At 39.7% G+C, this 16,382-nt stretch overlaps 1 protein-coding gene across 6 annotated transcripts in view; it reads left to right on the forward strand.

The window, feature by feature from the left end:
* Window positions 1–16,382, forward strand: part of pde4ba (phosphodiesterase 4B, cAMP-specific a) — a 176,114-nt gene that overhangs the window by 48,760 nt on the left and 110,972 nt on the right. For 5 of the 6 annotated variants that reach the window (XM_053636548.1, XM_053636546.1, XM_053636547.1 and 2 more), the window contains one exon: window positions 867–1,105. In XM_053636548.1, coding sequence (XP_053492523.1) covers window positions 867–1,105 — 239 coding nt within the window. Of the gene's footprint in view, window positions 1–866; window positions 1,106–8,488; window positions 10,133–16,382 lie in introns of those variants that run through there. The other variant, XM_053636550.1, reaches the window with a different exon arrangement.

A 16,382-nucleotide genomic window follows, 5' to 3' on the forward strand; every position in this document is an offset into this window, starting at 1 on the left:
GACTCCAGATCCGCTCTGACCTCGACCGGGATGTGAAAAATTTTCATGTGTTTACTTTCCTTTCTGTGGAGAACTGCATTGTGAGCTCTACGGCTTATTTTTTCTATCGGGACGGATGAACATTGCCTTGGTCATTTGTCGATCCTGATGCCAGAGTGTTGTGTACTCAACAAGGAGATCGCTGTGGGTGGCGAATACAATGATGCACCTGTACACACCACTTATTGTGCATGACACACATTGAAGTATTACATGTATTGTGTATATTTAGCAGCATGAGCAGCATCAGAACTCCTTCCCTTTGCTCTACACCCTTATTTAAGGATGAACAAACTCCAGTTTGTATTTGTTATTCTATATAATCCACTTGACGAGTCATTAAGGTGATAAGTCACGATACCAAGAGGATGGACTCATTCCCCCCGAGGACAAACTGTTGAGAAAACAGCTTATAAATGCTCAGTTTTGATTACTGTTTTGTCAGCACAGGTGTGTGTATGTGTGCAAGTGTTTCATCATACTCTTATTTCCCCCTAAGCAGCCTCCCTGTTGTGTTCATTTTGAAATGAGCTTTAGCTGATGGCATTCGTGGTACAGCTCATCACACCAAAGAAAGAAAAACGCGAACATGAACCACGAAAATGCAAACTGTTTGTGATCATTAAAAGAAAAAAAAAGTTGTTTTTTTTGTAACCCTTCATTATGTATTATACATTATTCCTGCTTAATTATCGATTCGTTTACGTGCTACAGATAAAAATCTGCAATTGAATCATCATTTAAAAATGGAACCTAAGTAAATTGTACCTGGTATAGTATTAAGCCAGTCTGTGTTTGTGTTTCTGTCTCTCCTTATGTCTCTATAGGACAGTAAAGACCCTCCAGACTGTACTTTCAATGAGTCCTTTACGTCTACGGCTTGTACTCTCGGAGTGGACCTGCGTCGGGGGCGACGTCGTTTCTCAGGAAACCTGCAGCTGCCCCCGCTGTCATGGCGACAGACAGAGAGGTCACGGACCCCTGATGAGGAGATAATCTGTCGGCCGACCACGTTACCCTTCATCAGGCCGCCCCGCATCGACATCACGCCTGTGGACTCAGAATGGTAAGGCTTTGTTCAAAACCTGTGTGCTCAGGTGAGAACTTCAGGCGTTTGAGTGTGTTTACATTAGCTTGGTCTTGTGAGACAGAGACCAGTGTGACAGTGTCACAGTTTATGTTCCAGCTCTATAATCAAGCTGGATTTGATGTACTATGTATAAGTGGTAGTTATTTCTATATTTGACTAGGGTCTTTCATTGTACTAGAAACCAAACCTGAAATGCATCACCCTCAGGGATCTATTTTCGTGCAGATGTTAGCATAATTTATTCACAGAACATCAGTATAATGTTATTATATAATGATATATGTGGTTGGGGTGTAAGCCATTTCTTTATTTTTTTTGCCCATTCGCTATTTTTTGCAGCCAGAAACGAACTTCTGAATGAATTGGGTTCATGCTACCATCTCCTATACTACAGTGCTGTGGAATTCTCAAATTAGAAAGGACTGATTAATTTCTCTAACAGCACAGCTGTAATTTTAGTGCATTAATTCGATTAATTCTTCTTCTTCTAATATGAAATTCGTCTACAGTAAAAACTTACAAATTACTCAGGGACTAGTGGATACTCCACATAATCATTCCAAAAGACTGACAATAAACAGATGATAAAAATATATTGTTATTTAACAATGAAAAACTTTTGATATAGTGAAGTTTTCTGTAAGGAGATGTTGATTGAATGTTCATGGAAGGAGTCTCCAATGTCAGCACTTAAAACGTCTGCACCATTTCTTACAAATAATACTGATGTCAGTCCATTTTGAAAATTCAGTAAAGAAACTGCTAGCTAAATACTGTTTAAAATCAAATCAAATGGACTCAGTTGTTTTATCTGTAACAAATAGGAACATTTCAGTTGTAGATAGAAAATGTGAATGAGAGTGTTGATGCATCAATACACACAGCATATGACATCAAAACTAAATTACATACACAACTATCCCAGTGATTGCTAATACTGGCACCCTTGGTAAATATGAGCAAAGAAGGCTGTGAAAAATTGTCTATATTGTTTAACTTTTTGATTTTTTGTTAAAAAAATTCACAAAAATACTCCGCTCTCATGGATATCAAACAATTGCAAACAAACCACGGATCTATCAAAAAGAATTTTGGTAAATATAGGTATGCAACAATTATTGGTACCCTTTTAGTCAATACCTCCCTTCGCCAAGATAACAGCTCTGAGTCTTCTCCTATAATACCTGACGAGGTTGGAGAACACATGGTAAGGGATCTGAGACCATTCCTCCAAACAAAATCTCTCCAGATCCTTCAAATTTCGAGGTGCACGCTGGTGGACTCTCCTCTTCAGTTCACCCCACAGGTTTTCTATGGGTTTCAAGTCAGGGGACTGGGATGTCCATGGCAGGACCTTGATTTTGTGGTGAGTAAACCATTTTTGTGTTGATTTTGATGAATGTTTTGGATCATTGTCCTGCTGGAAGATCCAACCACGGCCTATTTTAAGCTTTCTGGCAGAGGCAGTCAGGTTTTCATTTAATATCTGTATATATATTGAGTCCATGATGCCATGTATCCTAACAAAATGTCCAGGTCATCTGGCAGAAAAACAGCCCCAAAACATTAAACATTAAAGACAAAGAGGACTAATCACACACACCTGTTTCTGATCACAATCAACATCACACTACACTATAATAGAGACTATTCAAGCACTAGGCTTTTTTGAAGTATTACGCTCAGTTGATCTTTTCTCTGTCGTGTACCTTGATCTAGTGTTTGGTTTTTGACTTTGTTTACTCCTTTGACCTTGATTCTCTGCCTTGCCTGTTTTGTACTGTTTGCCTGATCTTGTGACCACTGCCTGTCTTTGTTTATGTCTTTTGTCTTGCCCTCTGGATATTATACTCTTCATTAAAGCTCTTAACTCCAATTGCATCCGTCCTAAGCCTCCATTACATGACACACACCCCCCCTGGCAAATCATGTCTTTTTCCAGCATTCCCCAAGATGAGTCTGGCTCCTCTCGAGGTTTCTTCCTGTTATAGTCTCAGGGAGATTTTCCTTGCCACCATGCCCTGTGGCTTACTCATTAGGGATCCATTCATAAATGTAAAATTCATATCTGGAATGTATAGATTTCTTTAAAGGTGCTTTGTGACAATGTCCATTGTTAAAAGTACTATACAAATAAAATTCAATTGAATTGAATGTCTTTATGGACCTGGCTTTATGTACAGGGGCGTTGTCATGTTGGAACTTGTTTGGGCTCCTTAGTTCCAGTGAAGGAATATTGTAATGCTACAGTATACAAGGACATTCTAGACAACTGTGTGCTTCCAACTTTGTGTCAACTGTGAAGCTGATTTTTTTTTTTTTTTTTTTTTTTTTTTTTTTCCTGTTAAGTCATGGATATCTGAGATATAAGTAAGACTCTGTCAAATAATTCCTAAATGATTAAACAATATTGTAATGTAAGACATGATCTGTCATGGCACGAGCACCATCACAGACTTTTAAGGTCTACATTGTATTTATTTTCTCCCAATCTATTTTCACAGTTGTGCTGTTCTCTGCCAGGTTACATGCTCACAAACGTTTTCGCTGGTGCAACTGAATATCGCCTGTCCAACATGTTTGATTTCCTGGAAATTAGTATGAGGTTAAAATAGCTCATGTTGCTACGACATTCCTCTGATTGTATTTCAGTTTCAGTCATCTAACTAGAGATTTGATCGTTCTGTTGTGATTTGCTTGGTCTATATTCATTGTGAGGTTTATTTATTTAATCTTTTAACTACAGGGTGTAAGTTCCTTAGTCTAAAAATTTTTCTACAGTGTTTATTGTTGCCGTCTCTAATAAAGACATTCCTGCTTTTTGTCTAAAGAGGGCAGCACTGGGATAACCTGTGCAGTCATCTTGTCGTTTCATGTTTATTCATGTATTGACTGAGCACACATCTTGTTGGACAATGAGATAAAGAGAGAATGTTCACTGTGTAAACATAAACGTGGCATTAAAAGCCTTATACGACTTGATGGAAAAGAGATTAAACCTTGATGGAAAAGAGATTTTATAGTTACGTGACAATGAATGCAGCGGTCATAGAAGGATCACCTAATGTGAATGTGACACGGAGCATTTATTTTGCATTAGCGTAATTCGTGTGTGGTAATGATTTGCTATCTATTGTAAATGCATTGTGATTGGAGTGCTAATGGCTGACACTGGAAGCCACACACACGTGCAAACACGTGTGCACACACACACACACACACATACACACACACACACATTTGTCCTTTGCCCTGCTCGCTTACACTCTACTATGGTTCCACTTGTTAGAGCTGTGTTTAATGCAGTTTGCATCAGGAACAAAGGATGCTCTAGAGAAAGTGGTTTTTGGAGCACAATTACTTTAGTGCTGGGTTGCAGCTGAGCTTGACTGTGGTGTTAGTTCCCAGTAGGCTGTGGGCAACATTTATAAAGCATCCAAAAGCAATGAGACCAAAGGAGTAGGGCTGCTATTTTAAGCCATAATCAGGATTTGTGAAGTTATTGGTTTATGTCAGAACTATAGAATATAGTACACAGCCTGTAAGTAATTGGATTGATTTAATTGGTGTTTTTGCTGTTGTTTTGGCTGTGTACACTTTAATTGCAGTTGAACTGAAAGAAGGACTAATGTTTAAATGCAGACTGTCAACTTTACTTTGACAGCTTTGAGTAAACAATGCTGGAATCCTGTATATTATCCTGTTTCATAGGATGTAAATATTTGGACTGCTGCTCTTAGCCCAAGGAGGTATGTAAAGTGGGTGGATGTATGGGAAAGTGGATGGGGGTATGCTAAAGTGGATGGATGGATGTTTGTAAAGTGGGTGGATGTTTGTAAAGTGGGTGGATGTTTGTAAAGTGGATGGATGTATGGATAGTGGGTGGATGGACGTAATGTGGATGGATGTATGGATAGTGGGTGGATGCATGGGGGTGGATGTATGGATAGTGGGTGGATGTATGTAAAGTAGATGTATGGATAGTGGGTGGATGTATGGATAGTGGGTGGATGTATGGATAGTGGGTGGATGTATGTAAAGTAGTTGTATGGATAGTGGGTGGATGTATGTAAAGTGGGTGGATGTATGGATAGTGGGTAGATGTATGTAAAGTGGGTGGATGTATGTAAAGTAGTTGTATGGACAGTGGGTGGATGTATGTAAAGTGGGTGGATGTATGGATAGTGGGTGGATGTATGTAAAGTGGGTGGATGTATGGATAGTCGGTGGATGTATGTAAAGTGGATGGATGGATGGATGGGCAGTGGGTGGATGGATGGATGGATGAACTGACAGTGGATGGATGGATGGATAGATAGACAGTGCAGGGAAACACAGTACAGATACGATTGATAATGGTTTAAAATAGACACTGTAATTGTATTCAGTCTGAGTGCTGATACGAGGGCTATAAATGTTTTCTTTACCATTCACTGTTTCAGCTTGCAGCTTGTTTTAACTTTAAAATGGTGTGCATGTGTACCGCATAACCAATACAGTTCTTACCACTGTAAATTTAGTGCCATCTCTGAAATGACAAATTATTCTGATTATCTATGGGGAAAGAATGATTGAGCATATTCTGCAAAAATAAACGTCCATCTAACTTGCCTTAGACTTCCATTGTAAGTGAAGTTTCTAGTAGAGGTGTTACATCATTTACTATTGTACATGAATCATCTCAAAATTCTTTTCAGTGGTAATCCCACATACACTACAGATGCAGTACTTAGATATTAGACTGAAAAAATGCTGAAGTGGTCCTTTAATGTACTGTATGATATATCCTTCCCAGCTATGATGTTAATTGTGTGAAAAGTCTCAAGCTCTCACTCTGCTTTTACCTTTTTATTTATTTATTTTTTATTACTCTGCATCCCTAGTTGCTCTTCCCCACCCCTTCAGTTTATTCGTCCTCTCCATTTCTCTGCATTTCTCTTGTTTATTATTGCACCGGTAGGAAGAATGTTTTGAGTAGCTTGTCTTTTTTTTTTTTTTTTTTTGCCTTACCTTAGCTGCGAGTGAGAGGTTTATGTCATCCTTTCAATTATGTAAGGTCCTCTCTAAAGCTCTCCCACTCAGGGCCCAAGCTAGCTCCTCTGAGAAGTCACGAAAGCATAAAATGTGAAGGTCTACCTTGCCATAGATGGCATTCTAGACTGCAACATTACCCACCAACTCATGGCACACACTCCAGAACGGATTCTAGCTTGCAGCATAAAGCTTATTTGGAAGCTTATCACCACATACTCTTAGTAGTTTCGCTTCAGCTGTGTGTTTGGGTTTAGAGTGCTGACAAAAACATCCATCATATCTGAACAACGTTTATCATTCAAGCAAACCAGCATGGCCGGGGGGAAATATAATGTTATAATAAATTTATATTCTGTGGTACACGATGTAAGATAAAACATTGTAGCTAAAGATGAATTTAGAAACACCTCCTTACATAAGCCATCCTACAATAAACTCATTTTACACCACAGTGCTGTTGAATTCTCAAATACCCAAATGGTTGATTGGATGCTGATTTATTTTCTAAAACAATCTTAGACAGTAATATCAGTTATAATTAAAATTACAGTATTATGTTACGGTTTCATTGACTTTTTTTTAAAATGGCGTTGGGGGGAAAAACCCAGTAATAAAACACAGACAATATGTAGACCGAACACAAAAGTAAAAATGAAATATTGCGTTCATCCAAGCAGCAATCATCGGGGTCCAAGCACTACTTTGCTCGCAGGGGTAACTTTGCAAATCCTACCATAGTACCCAATATTGATAAATGTTTCTGTGTGCTGTTTGTTCATGATCTTCAGGCAAAGTCTATAATCAGACATAGATTTTGCTGAATGTTTCGAAATAATCACTCGTTGGGATGGTAGGGCTTTGATAGAGGACACGAGGCGGTACAGTTCTGGCTGAGTAGGGCTGAGGAAAAGACGCAAACTATCTTCGACCATGAGTCTGGTTCTATACTTGCTCTTCTTGTATGCCAATGTTGAAAAACCAGCCTCACAGAGATAGATCTATGTGAATGGGAGAGTGCTTTTTTCAATACAATGTCACTCAGTTCTTCAAAAATCCGCCAATGGCTTCACTGTGAACCTCTGTGTACATTCGTTCATGTGACCCCCGTTCTACCGTTTTTTTCCCCCCTTAACGTCCAGGTTAAAAACCGCTAGTTTACAGGACTGTAACAATATTATTTCTCTATTTTAAATATAGCAAGAGGTTTTCAAGCTTTAGCAAACTTAAAATATTAAACATGAATGGTGGAGCACTACAAGAGAGATCTAGAAAGATCTAGAGGACAAAGACAAGTTCAAACCAAATTTAGCTCCAGATTTAGAAACATTGAATTTATTCCTGGTTGAGATTTTAATATTTGAGCCAGATAAACTTTAAAATTCACCTGATACAGCCATACATTTAAAAAGTAAAGCTTAAAAAAGGATCATTATTAGCTGTTGAATTTTCATTTGGGGTTAGCGTCAATGTAAGCCCAATGATTGTTTTACATCTTACCAAGAAAAAAAACCCCATCCTGAAATACTACTGATAGCTAATCACAGATTTATGAAACATAGAAGACATGTGCTGCATCTCAATTCACATACTATCCGTCCTAGGATAAGGAGGAGGAGTTTTGTGACAAACGCGGATGAGTTTGTCGTCAGTGATGCGCATTTTAAAAATAAATCAAGGTTATGGTAAATGAAATGATATAGTATAAATTATAGAAGGAATAACGAATGTAGGAAAACTGAAATGCAACCAGGAGTTTTTTTACGGCTACAGCGTGCGTAACTAGGCAACAACGTTCTCTTCCATCACATGCCATGTTAGTCTGTCCCAGTACTCGCATACTCGCTTGCTACGCACTCTTTTTGTACTTTTTCTTCACAAAAGGAATGCATACTTTTCGTGCATAGTGCAAGTAGGAGAATTGGGATGCAGCAGTAAATGATCTGCAGTTGATGCAATTTTCATGAAAATCACATTAATAGTTTCGCATGTTATGCAAAATAAAATCAAAATCCAAGTGAGTTCTTGTTGTGTAATGAAAGATAGGGTTCTATCACTCGCACTCATCGATGATCGCGTCACAATTTACAATTAAGCATGAGGCTCATGATTAACTGTTTATTTGAAATTCAGGAAATGTACATTTTAGCGTTAAATTCATCTCTTATACACTTTGTTCATCTTTGTTGTCATCTTCCAATCTCTCCACCCCTCCACCCCCACCCCCCCCGCCCCTTCCTTCGTTCTTCATGGTCTCCATGGTGAGGATTAGCGTGATGGCGCTGACAGGTTGATTTCTTTCTGAAGGCGAGAACAGTGTGCATTGCATTTCCAGAATACTGCTAGGGATAGTCGCACTGGATCCAGCAGTCAGCATTGGATCACTTACGGTGTTTCGAGCACCATGGTGACATTTACAGGGGCGTGGATTCCTCGTACATTTATGCTCATGCTGTAGTGACCTGGTCCATTTGCAGTGTCTTAGTTGTGTCTTGCACATAAATGAAATGATTCGTTCATGCATTCATGTTTTGTTTTTCTTTATGCTTATTTTAAGACTAAATAGAATCCTTTTTTTTGGACTGAAGTTTCACCTTCCTGTTTCTAATTCAAAATGACATGAGTCATCTCGGTCTGAATGGCAGTGTGCCATGCTCTGCGCTCACTCGAATACCGCTGGAGTCTTCTTTTTCCCTTCTGCAGTGCTTTTCCCTCATTCATAATTACGAATCAAGCCAGCACATTCAAAATACTTAAAGCTGTAAATCACCTGAGAACAATTTACAGCCTATGTTGGGTGCTTATCTTTCTCTCACAGCTAATCCTGGGCTTGAATTGCTTCAGAATTTTTTTTTCTTTTTTTTCGCTCTCCTTGTTGCCATCCTGAGAAGCGCTGAGCTGTGAAAGGCCAAAAGCCATCACCGGAATAAAGCCACCTCGCTTTGCTTCTGCACCGAGACACCCGTCATAGCAGACCAATCGGCTAGCTCTGGGGGCGGAGCTTCCACCGTCACTATCTGTGTGTCCTTTTTTTTTCTTCTTTCATCTGTCTAGTTATGCTGTTTATTCTCAATGAAGACACTGCCTGAGGCTACGGACTTAGGTGTGCCTCCTTGGAGCGCTTTCTCTGGTGTTTTTCTTTCTCTGCTCTCTGTGCGCCGAGCAAATTTGTGCTGGAAGGGATTGTGAGTGTGTAGCGAGCGCATATAAAGGAGCATGAGCAAGAAACGGAGCGGGTGATGACGGCTGAAGAGATGCTGTCAGCTCCCTTCTGCAAGATTTATTGAGGAGGTCCCTGGAGCTGAATGGAGAAAGAAAGAAGCGTGTGTGTACTTTGGGGAAAGTGAGAGAAACAGGGAGATCTTCAAGAGTGGGGAAAAAAGCATGAGTGAAGTGTAGAGGAGTTAAAATATCAACGTCTAACAAGAGTCAGATGATTCCTATTAGACCGAGAAGGAGGTAGAAAGGGGTTGGAGAAGGGAGGTCATGTTTACAGAGTACAGAGAGAGAAGTGTGTTTCTTTTTCTCTCAGGAAGCAGGTGTGACTGTGCTGACGAAGCCTCCTCTTAGTGTGTCAGTAGCACTCAGCGCACACGCAAAGGATCACTCCAGTGGTAGAAACCGAGAGAGACGGTGCACTGCTGGAAGGTAGCTTGATCACCAGACTGAAAATTAGCCTGGAGACTTGCATGACACAATTTTAACAGAGAAGAAGAATCAGTGAGTACGACACAGAGAAATTGTACCAGCTCCAACAGCCACATCCATCAACATGTCATCAAACGAGCTGAGCGCCCCAGACCCAGAGCCCTGCATCCGCACCTTCAAGGAGCATATGCGTCTGGAACTGGAGCCTCCCAGACTCGCTACATCTCCCAAAGTGTCCCCTCGCAGCTCCCCGCGTCTCTTCCGCAGACTCATGGTCAACAAGGGTGGCCGCCACCGACGACGCTTCACTGTCGCACACACATGGTAAGTCGAGGGAAGAGGAGAGGAGTTTGGAATTGATATGTAATAGGCATGTCTGGAGATGCCACTGGATGGCAATCTGACACTAGAGCTATCTTTATTTAGATATGATTTACATCTATGATTGGGCAACTTGAAAGAATGTGCATGGTGTGTAAAGCTAGAAGGGTCAACGTTTACACCATTATATTAGAAGTGCTTGCTTTGAAATAGACTTGTGTATACAGTGGTGTGGCTTTGTGTCGTTACGTGTGGTAAACTGCTGAACAGGCTTCTGGGTTTAGCCACAGTGTAAGTGCCAGGCGGTACGCTGAATGCTGTGTGTATGTGTGTTTGTACTTCAGCTTTCAGAGTGTAAGCAGGGCGAGTGTAATACGCTAGACTTAATAATTCACTGTATTTGGCTTTCTGTGTGAGAGGAATGAAGATTTTGTGTTTGGGAAAAGTAGCTGTTTTCGATGTTAAGCCAGCGACGTGACACATAGCCGGTAAACAGTGGTCTGAATAGGATATAGCACATTTCACCAAGGTCATTGTGGTCTTGTTCTTGGCACAAGAAGTCATTTTTTCCTCAGTTTCTCTAGAAATGCAGATTTATTCGTCAGTCCTGCTTAACCAACTTGATGCCGGCTCCAGCAGAGCAGCTGGCAGCCTTGTGTTCTCAGAATAGTTTGAGCCCATGGTTTTGTTTTTTACATCCTGGTATTGTAATATTTCTTATTGTTTACCTTGTAATGGTTTCCCTAACTGGCACATATTGTACATGCTATGTTGTAATTTGTGGAAGAGAGAAGGCATTTTTTTTTTCGTGACGTTTACGACGTATGACCCGAATTAAACCTGGTATTTAAAATAGAATGCATGGTCAGAAGAAGCTGTACAATTTATTTCAGTCTTCGGGTTTATATTCTGTGCTCAGGCTGTCCTCAGCCATAGAGATGATCATGGTATTGTGTGGGCTGGAAGAGAAATTGCAATCGAAGGCTATTTTGAGGGTTTGGTGGACAAAAATCAAATAAATAGAACACAAACAGTGTCCTGTCTAGACTTGTGTTATTGCTAGGTTGGATTCATTTAAGAGATAATTATAATGCTGAGCATCTTCAAGGCTTTTGAGCTGATATGGCTTCTTATATTCAGTACAAAAATAATGAGCTTGTCATGCTACACACCACTATTTGAGTGGTTCTGTTTTTTGTTTTGTTTTTTTTTTTGGGGGGGGGGGGGATTGTGGGTTGTTGGGGTTCGCCAGTGCTGCAGTGCTACAGTCAGCCATTCTGCATCCAAGAGGAGCTGAGTGCTTGTCCCTCTGTCCATTCAGCCGGACGGAGACTGTTAACATTTAATGTCAGGTATAGTACTAACGCACACACACACACACACACACACACACACACACACAGAGAGAGACACACACACAATTTTAGATAAAATGTGTTAAAAACAATTAAAAAGGAGGTTTATGCTTTTATATCTTGTTGTGGACTAAATATATAATCTAAATATATAATATAATCTATGGGCTAAATAGGAATATCAGACAGTTCTGACATTGTGGGGACATTTGGCTGGTCCCCCAAATTTTTTTTTTGTTGTTGTTTTTTTTGTTTTTTTTTAAAAATTAATTAATTTATTTTTAAAGAAAAATATCATAGTCCATGTCACGTCTTGTTCAATGGCAATATGAAGAATGAAAGCCTTCTGGGAGTTCTGATTTAAATAGTGGCTGTAATGCAGTACTGTAAAAAGGCACTTATTTCTACACACTGTAAACTCTGGGTCTCAGTTTCATTTCCCTCTAATGGGCACTGATGAAATTAATTACACTAATTAGAAACCAGAGACTAGTTTTGAAAATTTATAGTCATGCAGTATAGTCCTTGGGTTAAACTGTTATTTTTACAAGTCTCTTACATGGAATTGCTGTTGAGAGTTAATTAATACTGCCAGAAATGCAGATAATGTTAAAGGTAAAGTCAGTGATTTTGCTGCAAGGTAGCTGACGCTAGCTGTTTTGAAACTCAAATTTAAAGCAAATACCCTACTTTTATTATTGCCTTCCAAACCACACGCCTAGACGCACACTGCCTAGGCTAGTGCAAGGAGAATCTGTCTGATTTCACAGGCAACATAACATATAGGCAGACATGTCATTTGTTTTCTCCTCTTGGTTACAGAGATTTTATTCATTTAATAAAAGCATCTAGAATGTAAGGACTTTACAAAATGGTTATGATTTCAGAACTCACAGCAAAAATCCCCAGTGTTGATTTAACACCTAGAGTGTTGAATGAACTCTTTCCATGTTCAATTGTGTCCAAATGGACATGAATAAACACTGTAGTTGTTAATTCAACGCATTTTACTGTGTACTCACCCCGTCTTTAACTAGAATTGACAGAAATGCAAACATTTCAGTAAGACAGAAGGTAATTTCATGATGTTTATTTTAGTGCAAAAATGCTGTTCCAATAACCGGAAAACTTTTAGTCACATGATAAACATCAAACTGTTCTACTCTCCTAGGGATGCTGACAGAAAACGCCCACCAAAACACACCAATTATTATTCTTATCATAGGCTGTTGAAATGCTGCAAAGTTAGAAAACATCATCCAGTTAATTAAGGTTCTGCTTCTGGTGGAAAATGCTTGGGACATTATTATAATGACACTAATGAGACACAGTGTACCATTTGGTAGAACATCCGCATCCAAGCGAAATGTAAAATCTGCAATGCCTTTTAGAAAATCTGAGAATCTAACTGAGTAGGACATTTTTACTGGAGAATGTGCTAACAAGCCCAGAAGCACTGTAATACTGCACATACATTTTTGGGAAGTGAGATATATTTCTACTTACACATCGTATTGCACAACATTGTAGATACTCGTTGAAAATAAAGGTCAAATGTATGTGCTGTATAGGGAACCATAGGGAACCAACTTTGAGGTGTCCATCAGTACCTTACAACAGACTTTACAGAAAGCTGAACAAGGGTTGTTTCGCTGTCAGAGAGGACTCCATAGAACTCTTTAGTACAAATGTATTCCGACTTTTTCCCTGTGAGGTCCACTTCCCATAGTTTGAGTCCTTGGGAGTAAAGGAACAGCATCATTTCATCTTTCAAGTAACGGGAGCTCCAGCTAAAACATTACTAGTGTGAGATGGTAGAAAGGGGTACTAGGTGTGTCAATTAATCTCGGGGGAGGGAGGGGGAGAATGGGGGGGGGGTTAAAAATACTCCTGTCAGTCATTCCAGATTAATATTTCACGTGACTCATAATTATGAAAAATAAAACAGCTCTTTTGGCCTGTTTTTTTTAATGATAATTTGTTCCACTGTAGTCCAATGTTAAAATGTTGAGCCCTACACAAAATGCGTAAAAATGGCAGGATTGATAGTCTTATACACGTTTATTTTTTTGGTATTTTCCATCTCACCCATGTTCCCCTGCCCCTAACACTTTGAACACTTCTGCCTTAGTAGATCCCATTTTAGGATGATTCGGAAACTAAACTATACAAATAACCCTTAAAAAATCTTCTTTTTTTTTTCCCCTTGCTCTCGTAGGGAGTTAACAGACTGAAAGATCCAGAATTGTAAAGTCTAGGTTTTCTGTCATGTCCACTTATAAATAATGAATATTTGAACATAATTTAATTAGATAAGGATAATAAGAACACTTTGTTCAACCAAGGAAGCAGATCAGCATCGACAGTCAGGGATAAGGCTTAACAATGCAGAGAGGTTCAGCCAAAAGGCAAGAAAAGGCAAATTGCAACAAAGGCCTGCTTTGTTTTTATCTGCATTATACTCAACAGTCTCAACAACAACAGGGCTATCCTCTGCATGTGAGGGCCATCAAACCAATACTCACAGCTAAAATAAGATGCTGACCTAACTCATCTGAGTGATCTTAATGTGATCTATTGAAGAACCAAACCACAAAGAGCTGCCTTTTTTGAATTGCCCATCCTGATTTCACTCCTCTATTTTATAACAGCTCAGTATCCTTTTCATCTCCTTTACTTATTATAGAACACAATGTCTACAATCTCTTCAACAAGCCAAACTGCAAATGGACAGCTGAACCTGACCATGACTCCTACATGTCTCCACTGTCTCCGACCGCTTCATGTCATCCGATATCGCCACAGATTGTTTTAAAGAAGCATCTAAAATGTCTGACTTAATCACTAGATCTTTAGTTAGACCCCGACAATTTAATTCGATACGTGGACTCACTATCAATTCAAGGAAGCTTGTCATTTCTATTTGGCAGATACTCTTAAGAAAAAAAAAAGTGACTTGGGTTTTCTTCAGGAGCCTAATAGTCAGGGTTGTCAGGTCTGCATGATAAAACCAGGTGCATGTGTGTCACTTACCTGGGGAAGAGGTGGCACCAGGATGTACTATGGGAAGAAGGCAAGCCAGCAGAGGAAGTCTGATGCTCTGGGCGGTGTTCAGATGGGAAACCTTGGGTCCTGGCGTTCATGTGGATGTTACTTTGACACGTACCACCTACTAAACATTGTTTCAGACCAAGTACACCCCTTTATGGCAACGGCATTCCCTAATGGCAGTGGCCTCTTTCAAGAATTGTTCAGGAATGGCTAGAGGAGTATGACAAAGAGTTCAAGGTGTTGACTCCCCCAAATTCCCCAGATCTTAATCCAATTGAGCATCTGTGGGATGTGCTAGACAAACAAGTCTGATCCATGGAGGCTCCACCTCGCAACTTACAGGATTTAAAGGATTTGTTGTCTTGGTGCCAGATACCACAGTACACCTTCAGAAGTCTTGTGCAGTCTATGCCTAGACGGGTCAGAGCTGTTTTGGTGACACAAGGGAGACCTAGACAATATTAAGCGGATTTAATGTTATGGCTGATCGGTCTCAAATCAGGCTAGTGGTCCTGCTGTGGTAATTGCCCAGCTTCACTCTCTCTGCACATTTGCTCTCAACCTCTAATAGTGCCTGATTCAGCACTTACTAAAGCACATAAGCATTGATGCAGCAACACCCGTAGCACTCTCCCGACTTATTTCCGTTCAGTTAGTGGAAATGTATCACTGTCGGCTCCTGTAAACTAGATTCTCTGATTTGATTTGATTCTGCCTTACTTGTGTGCCACTTTAGATAAAGGTATCTGGCAAACAGATATGTGCAGGTGTAATCATTAGATATGATACGAGTAAGTACAGAAGGGAAGTGGAACATTTGTTGTGGTGGTGGTGAAGTAACACTCTGAAACACTGAAACTCCTGAAATGGTCCTCGATTCCAGACAATTCTCCCTGGAAACCAGTGATGACAATGGCAACTTCAAATTCTTATGAGCTGCCAGTTACACATCAGCTGAGGGTAGAGCTCTATTCTCTATTCTGATTAATCAGATGGTGCTGTCTAATTTTCTGTAACAGCTGCTCATACAGTAGTTCCAGCTACAGGGTTTATACAAATGTACTTCTACTAAGAAGGCATTAGAATAGTGGACTTTGTAGTTTCTTGGTAACATTGGGAAATACTTTTTTTTCTTTCTTAACTTCAAGAGTGAAAAAGTGTTGGTTATAAAAATGAGGTAAGAGATAATGGGAACTAACTTGCATCACAGATGTTAATAACAGAAAATGGAACTGTAAATTGTGATGTCATTTTGTAACAATTGTGAAAATTGGTGTAAGAGAAATAAAACACCTCAGGACTATGCAACTATGCTTCAGGCCTACAACAGCATGCCTAACATGATTTATTCATTACATATCATGTGTTTGTTCTGTGAACTAAAAAAATAAAAGAAATTCAAAAGATCTCTTACAATGTCACAGCACATCCATTGAAAGTTTGTTAATATCAGCTTTGTCTCTCAAGTCCATGAGCAAACATCTGCAGGTTATCAGGTTTAGTCAGAAGGTGTGCCCCCTCAGGTACTGATTTCTCTAAATCTCTGTCAATCCAATATACTGAATATGGGAACTCTCACATCTAAGACACAAACTGTTCCTGATGCTTTCCTCTGGCAAACACATTAAATAGATTTTGACCAAAAGCAGCAGGTGCCTGAAGGCTTTCTTCTCCAGTCCCATATCTTTGGTTAATCAGCAACCACGATCAACCTCACTCCCTCTGCAGCTCCCGTTCCCTTTCATCTAACCTCTAGCAATTCATTAAACTCTATCATCTTTACTCTAAAGCACTACTGACCAGAAGAGATACACTCAGTCCCAGAGCAAATAAAGGTATAAAAACAC

This window comes from Ictalurus furcatus, chromosome 11, assembly GCF_023375685.1.
Source record: "Ictalurus furcatus strain D&B chromosome 11, Billie_1.0, whole genome shotgun sequence".
Taxonomy (NCBI): Eukaryota; Metazoa; Chordata; class Actinopteri; order Siluriformes; family Ictaluridae; genus Ictalurus; species Ictalurus furcatus.